Source organism: Artibeus jamaicensis, unplaced genomic scaffold (assembly GCF_021234435.1).
Source record: "Artibeus jamaicensis isolate MK-2021 breed Jamaican fruit bat unplaced genomic scaffold, CSHL_Jam_final scaffold_660, whole genome shotgun sequence".
NCBI classification, from domain to species: Eukaryota; Metazoa; Chordata; class Mammalia; order Chiroptera; family Phyllostomidae; genus Artibeus; species Artibeus jamaicensis.
The window spans coordinates 9,756,395-9,768,844 of NW_026522052.1; the positions used below are offsets into that span (position 1 = coordinate 9,756,395).

The window sequence follows — 12,450 nt, forward strand, 5'->3', positions numbered from 1 at the left end:
GCCCATGCCCGACCCGGCCCACCATTGGCCAGCCTGATTCTGTGTCGTGCAGAGCGCCCTCAGGCGGAAAAAGGTAGGGAACCCAGGGCTCTGAGCGGAAGTACCGCTGGGCCAGTTTCCGGGGCCGCTAGTGTGACGTGTCCAGTGCTTGGCGCAGCAGGAAGTCGGGCGATCGGGGCCTCAGCTGCCGGCGCCGGCCGGGCTCCATTCCCGCTGCCGCCATGCTCGACTTCTTCACCATTTTCTCGAAGGGCGGGCTCGTGCTCTGGTGCTTCCAGGGCGTGAGCGACTCCTGCACCGGGCCCGTTAACGCGTTGATTCGTTCTGTGCTGCTGCAGGTACCGCCCCCTCTGGGTCAGATCGGCGGGCTCGTCCCCCCATCCGATCCGTAGTCCCCCTCGGCAGACCCCGCGCCTCGCTCCCACCCTGTCCACCCAGAGAACTGGCCGCTCCCGGGTATCCAGCAACTTTCTCCCGCCCCCTTCAGGCCGTCCCGCAACTTTGCGGCCCCCCTCCCCCTCCACTCTCTGGGACTCTAGCCGGAGTGGGCGCTTCAGACTATTAACATTGTTCCCTCCCTTCGTTCCTGACAGCTTGGTTTTTTGTTGTTTCCAAGAATGGGTGAGATAATTGGGTGGGAAAACGCCTTTTAAAAGTGTGAGTAGCGTACAGTTGCTAGTGGACCTGATTGTTTATGTGACGACTTTCCTTTTGGCTCCCGTATGTCTTGCCACTCTCAACTCTTGCCACAACCCCCAGCTCATTATCTCATTTCTCCCTGGCGGAATGCTGGAGAACAATTCCCAGCATCCACCAGTCCTGGAACAGGTTCGACTGGGGGGAATATTTGGTTCTTTCCCAAAGGTAATCATTGAGGGGTCCAAGACTGGGTTTTTTCTGGGGAATAGTCGGAACTCTGAGACATACTGTCTTTCCAGGAAAGGGGAGGCAACAATTCCTTCACCCATGAAGCGCTCACACTCAAGTATAAACTGGACAACCAGTTTGAGCTGGTGTTTGTGGTAAGTGGGGGAATTTTAGAGGGCCAAGTGCATCCTCAACATAGTCCTGATTAGAAAGAGAACCCGGATTAACTGAGGAAAGTGTTATATGATGAAGTAATTGAGAAGGCAAAGAGGGTGGGGGTAAAGGGAAGAAACTCTGGGGCCCAGTCAGAGAGCTTGGCTACCCCTCAGGTCAGGGACACCTGCCAGACGGCTTAGCCAATCTGGAGGCCTGGCTTGAGTTTGCTTCCCTGTCTTCTGGAATGGCATGTAAACAGATCTGCTGGCTCTCTTTCTTCTCCGGAACAGGTTGGTTTTCAGAAGATCCTAACGCTGACATACGTAGACAAGTTGATAGATGATGTGCACCGGCTGTTTCGGGACAAGTACCGCACAGAGATTCAACAGCAAAGTGCTTTGAGTCTATTAAATGGCACTTTCGATTTCCAAAATGACTTTCTGCAGCTCCTTCGGTGAGAGGCCTCCCCTCTCCAAAATCAGTTTCCATGACTTGCTGAGCTCTCTCCCTTCCTGAGGTTACTTATTGAAAGTAAACTGCTTATTGAAAGATGCTTCTAAATTTGCTGCCCAGTTCAAAATCATCCTCTCGGTATGAGGGGTCCTTCCTCTGGACTTCAGCCATTCTCTTTCTCTTCAGTGAAGCAGAGGAGAGCAGTAAGGTCCGGGTTCCAACTACCATGAAGAAATATGAAGATTCTGAAAAGGCCAAAAAACCTGTAAGATCCATGATTGAGACTCGAGGTGAAAAGCCCAAGGAGAAAGCAAAGAATAAAAAAAACAAGGGGGCCAAGAAGGAAGGTTAGTTTGAGCTCCTTGGACATACAGACCATGAAAAACTAATGTGGTACCAAGTACTGAAGTGGTTCCCCATCCTTCTCTTTGTCATTGCCTGTCTCCCTCACCCAAATGCCCACCACCCTCGCTATCATCCCCAGTCCTTGTGGGTCCCAAGATGTTTGTGCTAGTGTCCTCCTTAAGGATTTGGAAGATGTTTTCTCCATTGTCTATTTTGTTGGAATCTGGTCCTTTTTCTCCTAACAGGTTTTGATGTCCCTTTGGCTACCAGCAAAACAGCCTCTGCAGAGAAGTCAGTAGGGGCTGAGAATGGGGTAGAACTTTCCAAAGAAGAGCTGATACGGAGGAAGCGAGAGGAGTTCATACAGAAACATGGGAAGGGTATGGAGAAGTCCAGGTGAGCATTCTAACCTTTGCCATAATCCAGCCATGTTGGGGGTGAGGGCGTTCTTGTCTGTGGTTCTCGGGTGGATGTTTCCTTTCCTGCTTCTCCACCATAACCTTCTGTGCTGTAACCCTTTCAGCAAGTCTACAAAGTCAGATGCTCCAAAGGAGAAGGGCAAGAAAGCACCTCGGGTGTGGGCGCTGGGTGGCTGTGCCAACAAGGAAGACCTGGATTATAGTGCTCCTACCACCAACGGAGCCCCAGAGGTTGTCCCGCCTGAGGACATCAATTTGGTAAGAGTCAACAGGGGCCAGAGTGAAGGTCCCTGTTAAAAAGAATGGGGGAGGAAGTAGAGAGGAGGAGGGCAGTATCTTTGATTTCTTTGAGGGGACAGAACAGTAAGTTCTGGGTTTTTCCCCTCTCCCCCAGAAAGAAACCTTTAGTTTGCCTAATCTTACCTCCTTCCTTTCCCCGTACCCTGCAGATTCGAGGGACTGGGCCTGGGGGGCAGCTTCAGGATCTGGACTGCAGCAGCTCAGATGATGAGGGGGCCACTCCAAACCCTACCAAACCTAGGTAGGAAATCACAGGTGGTAGGTGGTAGGTGTGGCTCCAGAGTGGATGAGACTTGACTCTGCCCACTCTCCTGTGCCTGCAGTGCTACCAAGGGGACTCTGGGTGGCATGTTTGGGATGCTGAAAGGCCTTGTGGGCTCCAAGAGTTTGAGTCGTGAAGACATGGAGTCTGTGCTGGACAAGATGCGTGATCATCTCATCAGTGAGTTCCGAGTCACAGGCGGGCTCCTGTTAGTGGAGGAGGGATGGTGGAGAACATAACAAACTGGTTTCTCAGCTGCACCACGGGGGTCGTTCACTGTTGACATGGCACTCACACCGTGCCTGCTGCCCTCTCCTCAGTGAAGAACGTAGCAGCAGACATTGCAGTCCAGCTCTGTGAGTCCGTGGCCAACAAGCTGGAAGGGAAGGTGATGGGGACGTTCAGCAGTGAGTATCACCCTAAAGCAGAACGTGCAGGGGGGGCGTGATGTACACCAGGAGTTCACGTACCACCCTCACTTTCGCCAAATCCCTTAAGCTCTAAACCTCTACTGAGTTAACGCTTGTAAAATATTTACTAGGACAGTCCTCAGATATGGGGTGGATTCCTGGGGCGAGGGCCTGGTCACGTGAGCACCCAGATTCGAGTTTCCTTAGCGCAGAAAGCTGGTGGGCACTTGTGGAGTACACTCTTTGGGACTCATGGCTGAGCCTCCTCCCCCTTGCAGCGGTGACTTCCACAGTGAAGCAGGCCCTCCAAGAGTCCCTTGTGCAGATTCTGCAACCACAGCGCCGTGTCGACATGCTCCGGGATATCATGGATGCCCAGCGTCATCAGCGCCCTTACGTTGTCACCTTCTGTGGCGTTAATGGAGTGGGGAAGTCTACGAACCTTGCCAAGGTCAGTGCAGTTCCCTACCTGTTCCACATTTCTTCACTATCTTAGCTACTCTGGTTCGAGGTAACAGTTGCCTTTGTCCCTCTTGCAGATTTCTTTCTGGCTGTTGGAGAATGGCTTCAGTGTCCTCATTGCTGCCTGTGACACATTTCGTGCTGGGGCTGTGGAGCAGCTGCGCACACACACCCGACGTTTGAGTGCCCTGCACCCCCCCGAGAGTCACGGTGGTCGCACCATGGTGCACTTGTTCGAGAAGGGCTATGGCAAGGATGCCGCTGGCATCGCCATGGAAGCTATTGCCTTTGGTACAGTGCACACCACATGTGGGAACGTGGTCTGGGCCCCTTTCCTCCTTGGGTTCGCTTAAAGTATGCGGAGCATCAGGGTTGATCGTGCTACCAACAGGCTGCTCAGTAGCAAGTCGGGATCGGTGACTTGCCATGCTCTGCTTTGGGTGGTAGGTGTAGTTGCAAGCAAAGCTACTATATCCCCCCAGAAGAAACCTCTGTATTTGGTCACCTTGATCAACTGCAGTCCTTTTCCTGACTGTGCCTGCAGAGCCAAGCATAAAATGGGTTTTTCTTCTCCCGCTACCTTGTAATCATACCCAGATGCCAAGAAAGGAAACTGGTAGGCTTTTAACGTGGTCAGGCCAGGACTTGAGAGAAAGCTGGAAATCCACGTGACGGCCCAGGAGTTTTGAGTTGACGACTTTTTCTCTCTCTAGCACGTAATCAAGGCTTTGATGTGGTGCTGGTGGACACAGCCGGTCGCATGCAAGACAATGCTCCTCTGATGGCTGCCCTGGCCAAGCTCATTACTGTCAACACGCCTGACTTGGTGCTGTTTGTGGGAGAGGCCTTAGTAGGCAACGAGGCTGTGGATCAGCTGGTGAGGGCAAGGGCTACAGCATGGTTCTCCCCAACCTTAGCTTTGGCCAGTTAGGTGCTTTTTATACTTACCTCCCACTTCTTTCCAGGTCAAGTTCAACAGAGCCTTGGCTGACCATTCCATGGCTCAAACACCTCGGCTCATTGATGGCATTGTCCTTACCAAATTTGATACCATTGATGACAAGGTAAATCCAAGTGTTACTGGGAGGGCAGGGAGCGGCCATCCTCCACAGGGGAGCTGAGGCCATGTTTGCTACAGAGCTTCCTGTACTGGGGAGTGAACTGAAGGTCGTTGAGTTGACTGGGTACCTCTTTTTCCGCATCAGGTGGGAGCTGCTATTTCTATGACCTACATCACAAGCAAACCCATCGTGTTTGTGGGCACTGGCCAGACTTACTGTGACCTACGTAGTCTCAACGCCAAGGCTGTGGTGGCTGCTCTCATGAAGGCGTGACGTGCTCTTGCCCAATACCAAATCACCGCTTTCCCCCCAAAGTCCCTGTTCCTGTATCAAGAACGTGCTTTAGAGTGTGAGCAACTTGTCTCCAGTGTAGTGCGAAGGCAGAGTTCGGGGAGCTCCCGGACTATGCAGCTCCTCCTTGCCCCACCCCTATCCAGTCTGGCCTCTGTCTGCAGAGGGCCCAATCATGTTAACAATCACTGCTCACCCCCCACCTCACGTGGCTCCACCCTCCCTCCCACGGCATCCCCGTCACTCTGCCTGCAGGACTCGGTCTCATTACAGCCTTGACCAGTAGTCCAAAGATCCAGCATCAGAACTTCGCTAATTAGTGTGGGCATAGGGACATCTGAGCATAGCAAGCATACTGTGGCAATGTATGGCCTGATCTCAATTGCTGCTAAAAATTCTGATGACCTCATCCTCATCGTTTCTGCAAAGCATCAGCTAGGCCAGAAAGATCTGTTACAATGAGAAAAAAAAGGAGTCCCCTCTTCCCTCAGAGAAGGGGAGCGGAGCTGAGGTGTTGCATTGGGCTTCTCAGCCCTCATGCTCTTCACCACGCCCAGAACCCGAATGTAAGCTTTGCATGTTCCCCTTCTGGGAGAAAAGCACCTGTCAGATGGTAATCAAGTTGTTCCCTCCCAATTCTTTACCCGAGGGACCCTGGCTTTGCAGCCCCCTCCCCACAGTGCCTGGCAGACCAGTGCTACACTGAAGAGTACAAACCTCTTGAGACCTGTCCTGTAGCTTGGTATTACAGATGTGCTATTAGTGCAATAAGGGGAAGGCTATCTGCCCAGAGAAAAGCATAATTTATATATCAGAAAATAAATTTCATAAATAAATTGCCTCAGCCTTGGAGTTACTTTACACAGGACTCAAAACTAAAATCCCGTATCATGCAAATGGGTCAATGGTAAGAAGGGTGGAAGCAGGGGCTGAAAGTGCTGTGGACCCCAGTAAACTGCCTTGCCCCCCCCCAGAGTGAGAGCACCCCTCCCCCAGGCAAAGGAACATGCCTCTTAAAATGTAAGTGGAGTTACAAAAACCAGGCAGGCTTGTCGGTTTTCTAAAGTGACTAAAAATAGAACCAGGGTCCTGGGAAGTAAATGAACACACTTTTAATACAGCTCAGGTAAGTAAAATACTGTACACTGTGAAAGGTCTAGAAACGAGCTTCAAGTCTTGTTTTAAAAAAACTGATTAAACTTCACTGAAAAACCAAGTAGAGTACAAAACTGCAACAAGGGCCATGGCAAGTTCCATGGCAGCTACATCCGAGTCCTTCATGCCGAGCAGCAGCCTACTCAGTGGGCATCTGCACCCATCTGTTGCACAGACACAAGCAGTGTGCCGACCTGGGGGTGGGGAGGAGCTGCATCTGGGTCCCGCTGACACTGGTATTCTTAAACTGGAACAGGCCACGTGAGGCCAAGAACTGGGGGGGGAGGGGAACAGCCCAAGAACTGGCCGCAGGAAGGGCTGTTGGAATGTCCCCTCTGCCCTTAGAGTCCGAAGCCCCAGCCTTCAGTTCATGGGGTTTGGTTCTTCTAGGAGCTGTATTGGGTTCTTGTAAGTTTACTGTTAAACACTGTTCGTGACGGGGCCTCCGAGCTTGGTCTAATGGCGGTGACTTCTGTAGCTTTCTCACGTGCTATGATCTGTGGGGAGAGAAAAGCTTGAGAATAAAAAGGAAGTTCCACAAAACAGGTCTACACATCCAAAGGTCACCAGCGTCAGAAGACAAGACATAACGGATAACAGGACTCTTGTAACAAACTTGATAAAAAAACAATCCTCTCCAGGCAGTGAGAGGTTAAGTCAGTTGTCTTTCTCCAAGGCTGTAACTCAGTCCGAGGACCACATTTTTCTGCTCACAAACTGGCAAAGAGTAGAACAGGAAATCGTATACCTTTTACTTCACTGCGTGCTGCAGATGAACCATTTAGCTGACCTCTCGCCGTCCCTGCTAAACAGAATGAACATCCATATCAGCTGTTAGACTAAAAAAGCCAAAACTACAGTGGAAAGAAAACCAACCAACCAACCAACCAAAGGGAGATGAAAGCACATGTTCTAACTAAGCAGGATGGCCTTGTTTAGTAATGAGCACGTCACACAGGAGAGGACAGGTGGGGAGAACAAACTCCTCAGACTTCAAGGGCTGTATTAAATAACAGGAACGGTGAGGTCCAAGTGCACTGACGCTGCCTGCACCCAAAACACTTCCAGGGGCCAAGTGTGTCTGCCGTCCCAACCTAGTCTAAGAGGCCAAGTTTAGGGAGGAAATTCAGTCTGACCAGGGGAGGGGAGCAGATCTGTGCTAGCACCACGCCATCAGCCCCGTGGGGCTGACTTGTACATCAAGTTAAAAGTCTGTTCCTCTGTCACACTCGTCACATTTCAAACAGTCAACAGCCACAAGTGACATGGTTCTGGTACTACACAGCAAAAATGATAGGATATTTCTGTCACTGCAGGAAATTCTGTTGGCCAGCATGGGCACAGATCGTGGTGTGGGGAAAAGTAGAGAACTGAACACACGGAAGGGAAGAATGTGGCCCAGCAGAGCACAGATAAAGGCACACAAACATACTAAACAGCGATCTCCCTGTTGGAAAGCACGTTACCAATATTTATCAGCCCTTAAAATGTTTATGCCTTTTAGCCCTGGCTGGTGTAGCTCAGTGGATTGAGCGCAGGCCTGCGAACCACCCACACGATCGCGGTTTGATTCCCAGTCAGGGCACATGCTTGGGTTGCAGGCCGGTTCCCTGCAGGCCAGTTCCCAGCAGGGGACGCAAGAAAGGCGACCATACACTGATGTTCCTCTCTCTCTCTCCTTCCCCCCTTCCCCTCTAAAGATAAATTAAAAAAAAAAATTAAAAAAAAAATGTTTATGCCTTTTGACCTAGTCATTACACTGAGAACTTATCCTCAGGAAATCACTGGCAAAGGAAAAACTGTACAGGTAAAAATAACATTCACTGTACCAAATCTTGCAATTAAAAACCTCAGAAAACAATGAGACTAACAAGTAAGTAATCAGGAAAACTAACAGCCACACTGGACTGTGACAGTCATTAAAAATACTGGTGATGAAAATGTCACAGTAAAATGCTCACTTTCCTGACTATTTTCATTCTAACCTGCATTTCTCCACGGCCTTCAGTGTACAGCTTCAGCTCTAGATCTGCTAATTAACTGGAGGAATTACGCACGAGGCTTGAGCTTTTGCAAGAACAGCCCCTTGTCAGAAGGCACCTTTCCCAAAGAGGTAGGGAAATATGTACAAAATAATGACTGTTTACCAAGGCTTTACAGGAGCCTCAAGACTGGACTCAGATGACAAGGGGGGAGGTGGTGTGCAACAGACCGACCAGGAACAAAGAGATCTGGAGATCTCCCTTGTCCTTGAATCCCTCTTGGTGCCTAGCTGTCTAGGCTCCTCACCCACCTCTTGCCTCGCCCCCTTCTCCTTTCTCTGGACATAAAAGATGCCTGAATTCTAAGCTCTCTTAAAATGGATTTGCCGAGGCCATAAAATCTCCCACACCCACCTTCTCAATCAATAGCCCTTTCCTTACTCCAAACTTGGACATTTCTGATTATTGGCCTTTGAAGCACAGGGCACAGGAACCTTGAACCAGCAACAAAACCTGCAGCCTTATAGGAAACTGTATGATGTTCCACTGAATAAAAAAAGTACCCACACTGTAAGTGTACTACTTTGTTTATGCTGATGAGAAAATGCATAGGAAAAACTATTCATTGGAAACATACCAAAAGAGCTGCTTTTATGATGGTAACAAATTATAAAAGATTTTTCTTTTCCTTCTTACTTGACTTTTCTGAAATAATGTACAAGATCTTATACTCTTCTGAACCCAAGTAATTTTCACTATGCAAACGTGAGTGTCCAGCATGACGCCAGGCACACATCAAATGCTCAGCATCAAAGCAACAACGGAACTCCTCTTACCAGTACACATCTACAGACATTCCAAACGCATTTACAGACATTCCTAGAGACATTCCAAACGTAACTGAGGACTGCAGATACCAATGACTGGTCTCAAAAGGAAACAATGTTTTTAACTTTAGACTGCTCTGCTAGATTCCAAATCACACACTAACTCAGCTGACCATTCTAATAACGCCCCTGGCCATACTGAGAATCCTTGATTTTTACAAATTCCCAATGCCCAATCAGTGCTAGCTCAGGAAAGCCACTCTAGTAGGGAGCCTACACAGCTTAAAAAAAAAAAAATCATCTGTGCCACTTTGGATGAGCTTGTCAAGAAAAGCTTGAGTGTAATAGAACAGCTGTCCAGAGGAACTTTATTTTCAATTGTAGGACCTTCCCTGGGTAGAAGATATCAGGATGGGGATCAAAAGAAACACACCGAGTGTGGGTGTGTACTCCCTGTTTAATGAAAACAGGGTGTGTTCAGTAGGAAAACCTACCAAAAGTCCTGAGTGCTGGTTAAAGAGCAGAAGAATCAAACACTGCAGGACAGCAGAAAGCACTCCCAGAGGAGCTGCAAACTGTGCTCACAAAAGAGAAACCAAGAGGCTTATCTTCTGGAGAAAGGACAGACATGGGCTTCCGTATTCAGTCATGGCAATAAGAGCTTGTGGAATTTCCCATTCCACAGTTCCACTGAAAACAACTGGATTCAGAAAAAAAAAAAAGCTGGGAATGATTATGAGATTTAGGAAAAGTTCTCCATTAAGTTACCTGTACCTTACAAGGCCCTCTAGAATGCATTTAGATTGATGATGAAAATCCACATTAATATAAAACTTTTCAAGAACACAGTCTACATACAACAGCCAAGTTTGGTGGGAATTGAGTGTTCAGAATGATCATATCCTGGGGCCTGGCTTTATTCAAAGTAAGGTTTTAAAAAACATTCTCCAATTTTGTTGATACCATGAAGTTCTGTATTTTGTAGGGTTACTGGGGACTCGCCTGGAGCCACTAATCAACCTTTGCTCCCCATTTGGCTTTCTTGTTAGAACCCAGCGGTAAAGCGTCCAGGGAGTGGCCCCCACCCTCTGATTTTAACACCATCGTAACAGTTTCCAAAGAGCATTTTAAAGTGTGTGTTTGCCAGTTTTTATAAAGCGAATGCATAATCATTGTACAATAGAAAATGCTAACATAGAACAAAATATTTTTTAAAAACCCTTAAGTCCTACAGCATAAATGACCACAGTTAGTTTAGTAACCATCACTGCAGACATTTCTCTCTCATTCACACACACAGTGTATAATTTTTTATTATTATTATTATTATTATTATTATTATTATTATTATTTACCTTTAGAGGGGAAGGGAAGGAAAGAGGGAGAGAAACAGCAATGTATGGTTGCCTCTCCTGCGTCCCCTGCAGGGAACTGACCTGCAACCCAGGCATATGCCCCGACTGGGAATCAAACCGCAATCCTTTGGTTCGCAGGCCCGTGCTCATTCCACTGAGCTACGCCAGCCAGGGCTATAATTCTGTATGAATGGGACTGGCTGGCCATGGTGTTTTCCAATCTACTTTTCCCCCACTTCACTTACAATATTATGTCTCTGACATCTTTTTGGACAATAAAAACATTTGCCCTTTTATAGCTTTTTTGTATTTTATCAAATAATTGTTGGAGTATTTACCGAGTTCCCTATTAAGTTTCCCTAAAAGAAACATTTTAGATTGTGTCCAATATTTCCCATTATACACAACATGCTAACAGTCCCACACCTCTACTTTGTGCAATTGTCCAATCATCTCTCTGGGAGAAACTTCTCCTAATATTAATTCTATCATGTGGAATTTCAGGGTCAAAGGTTTTAAAATTTTGAACATACTCCAACATGAATTGTTTCATTTCTCACAGCCAAAACTGAGTCATCATTCTTTTCTATTTTGAAATCTAAATTCTAACTGCATCTCACTGACAACTAATAAGGCCGAATTTTTTTATTCTTTACACTTCTACAGACTGGATTTGCCTTGGTCCATGCTCCTCGTATTCAAATGCCACTGGAACCAAACGCGATCTCGCTTCACACTTGGGTTAGGATGATACTCCTCATGTGGGAATGACCTCACCCAGAACACTTCCGCAAGGCCACAGAGCTGCTGCTCTCAGACCCCGCTGGCCCCAGGGTGCATCTCACCTGGTCTGCCCCTCGTGGAGATCTCGCAGGTGAGCTGCTTGAAGTATTCTGGAAGATCGGCATATTCATTGCCATAGGAGATGACCTTAATCCCTTTGTCCAGCATGTTTTCTCGGAGCTTCTTGAACTCATCTACATCCCCTTTCCGAACCAGCATGAAATGTTCCAAGTCAGATTTATGCTTCACGGCCTCCAGAAACAGGGCTTGGAAAGTGGTGTCATCCACGGTCTGGCCACAGCCCAGGAAGAGAAACGACTTGTTCTCATAGAGTTTCTGAATCTCTCTCTTGCAGGGAAAGAAATAACATATTAACGACACCATGAAGACACATACAGGCCTGTCTGAAATACAGAAGTCAACAGGGCATTGAAACTGCTACCTATATCAGACTGCGGTCCCCATTAAACTGAGACTTAACAAAAAAGTCCCCAAATCCGATCTTCTTATTGTTTATTATGGTACCCTGCTGACTGGTCCATAATTTATCTTTACCTGGCATTCTCCTGCAGGCTATCAGGGTCTCTCCCTGATCTACTGACTGATCTACTGACTTGCAGGTTAGCAATGATCTACTGACTTGCAGTTGATTTTGTAGATCAACGTGCCCAGAGGCCATAAGGCAACAAAGTGGGTCTTCAATACACCTTGCTCTTTCCATTTTCTGGGCCACATTAGCCTTAGAAACTGAACCATGGACCACCAGTAAAGACAACTGCATCTCCAGGGGTTCTCTAAGGAAGTCTGATACTGAGAACATCAATATGAATCTGTGTATGTGTACACATCTGTACACACATAAAGACATCAGAAATTATTCTGCTTAAGGGATCACTCAGTGTCAGTGATGAATGCAGTTCTAACAGATGTCAAGGAAACAATATGTGGGAGAAAAAGGCTCTTATGCTTTCTCTTATGGTCTTTCTTTTTGCCACACTATGTAGATGCAATCACCCTAAGTGACTAGTCTTGAAATTGCTGGTATGTACTGGTTTCAGAGTTGGGAGCCAATGAATTACTCCCACGTATCACTGGCGTGAGAGTGGTCTTGGTTTGAAGAAATTAGGTGTGAGCAAGTCTAAAACTTCCATCTCTAAAGATCAACAAAGTATCTTTTTTCACAAAGGAGAAAACCCCCTCTTTATCACTGAAGGGTAAGTTTGAATAAGTGTTTTTTCCACTGAGCAGTAAGTTTGAAAAAGTGTGGTAATTCAATACAAATCCATCATCATTTACACAAAACTACTTTTGAATTTATGTTC

At 47.5% G+C, this 12,450-nt stretch overlaps 2 protein-coding genes across 2 annotated transcripts in view; one reads left to right on the plus strand and one right to left on the minus strand.

Moving 5' to 3' along the window:
- The first annotated feature begins 120 nt into the window (after positions 1-120).
- On the plus strand, positions 121-5,865 carry SRPRA (SRP receptor subunit alpha). Its single transcript, XM_037134145.2, has 14 exons — positions 121-338; positions 939-1,022; positions 1,314-1,477; positions 1,663-1,823; positions 2,067-2,217; positions 2,345-2,498; positions 2,690-2,781; positions 2,864-2,982; positions 3,123-3,209; positions 3,491-3,663; positions 3,752-3,965; positions 4,388-4,551; positions 4,640-4,738; positions 4,880-5,865. Exons 1-14 carry the CDS (start codon positions 222-224, stop codon positions 5,006-5,008), a joined length of 1,908 nt encoding a protein of 635 aa, XP_036990040.1. The 5' UTR covers positions 121-221; the 3' UTR covers positions 5,009-5,865.
- Positions 5,866-6,123: 258 nt separating this feature from the next.
- The window catches only part of FAM118B (family with sequence similarity 118 member B), a 47,949-nt gene continuing 41,622 nt past the window's right edge, over positions 6,124-12,450 (minus strand). The window contains 3 exon segments of the mRNA XM_037134147.2: positions 6,124-6,678; positions 6,930-6,983; positions 11,191-11,476. Of these exon segments, the coding sequence (XP_036990042.2) occupies positions 6,665-6,678; positions 6,930-6,983; positions 11,191-11,476 (354 nt within the window). The 3' untranslated portion in view covers positions 6,124-6,664.

Coding starts and splice junctions, on each gene's coding strand:
- SRPRA (XM_037134145.2), top strand. CDS start 222: ATGCTCGACTTCTTCACCATTTTCTCGAAGGGCGGGCTCGTGCTCTGG. Junction 1,824..2,066: donor CAAGGGGGCCAAGAAGGAAG/GTTAGTTTGAGC, acceptor TTCTCCTAACAG/GTTTTGATGTCCCTTTGGCT. Junction 2,782..2,863: donor CCAAACCCTACCAAACCTAG/GTAGGAAATCAC, acceptor CTGTGCCTGCAG/TGCTACCAAGGGGACTCTGG.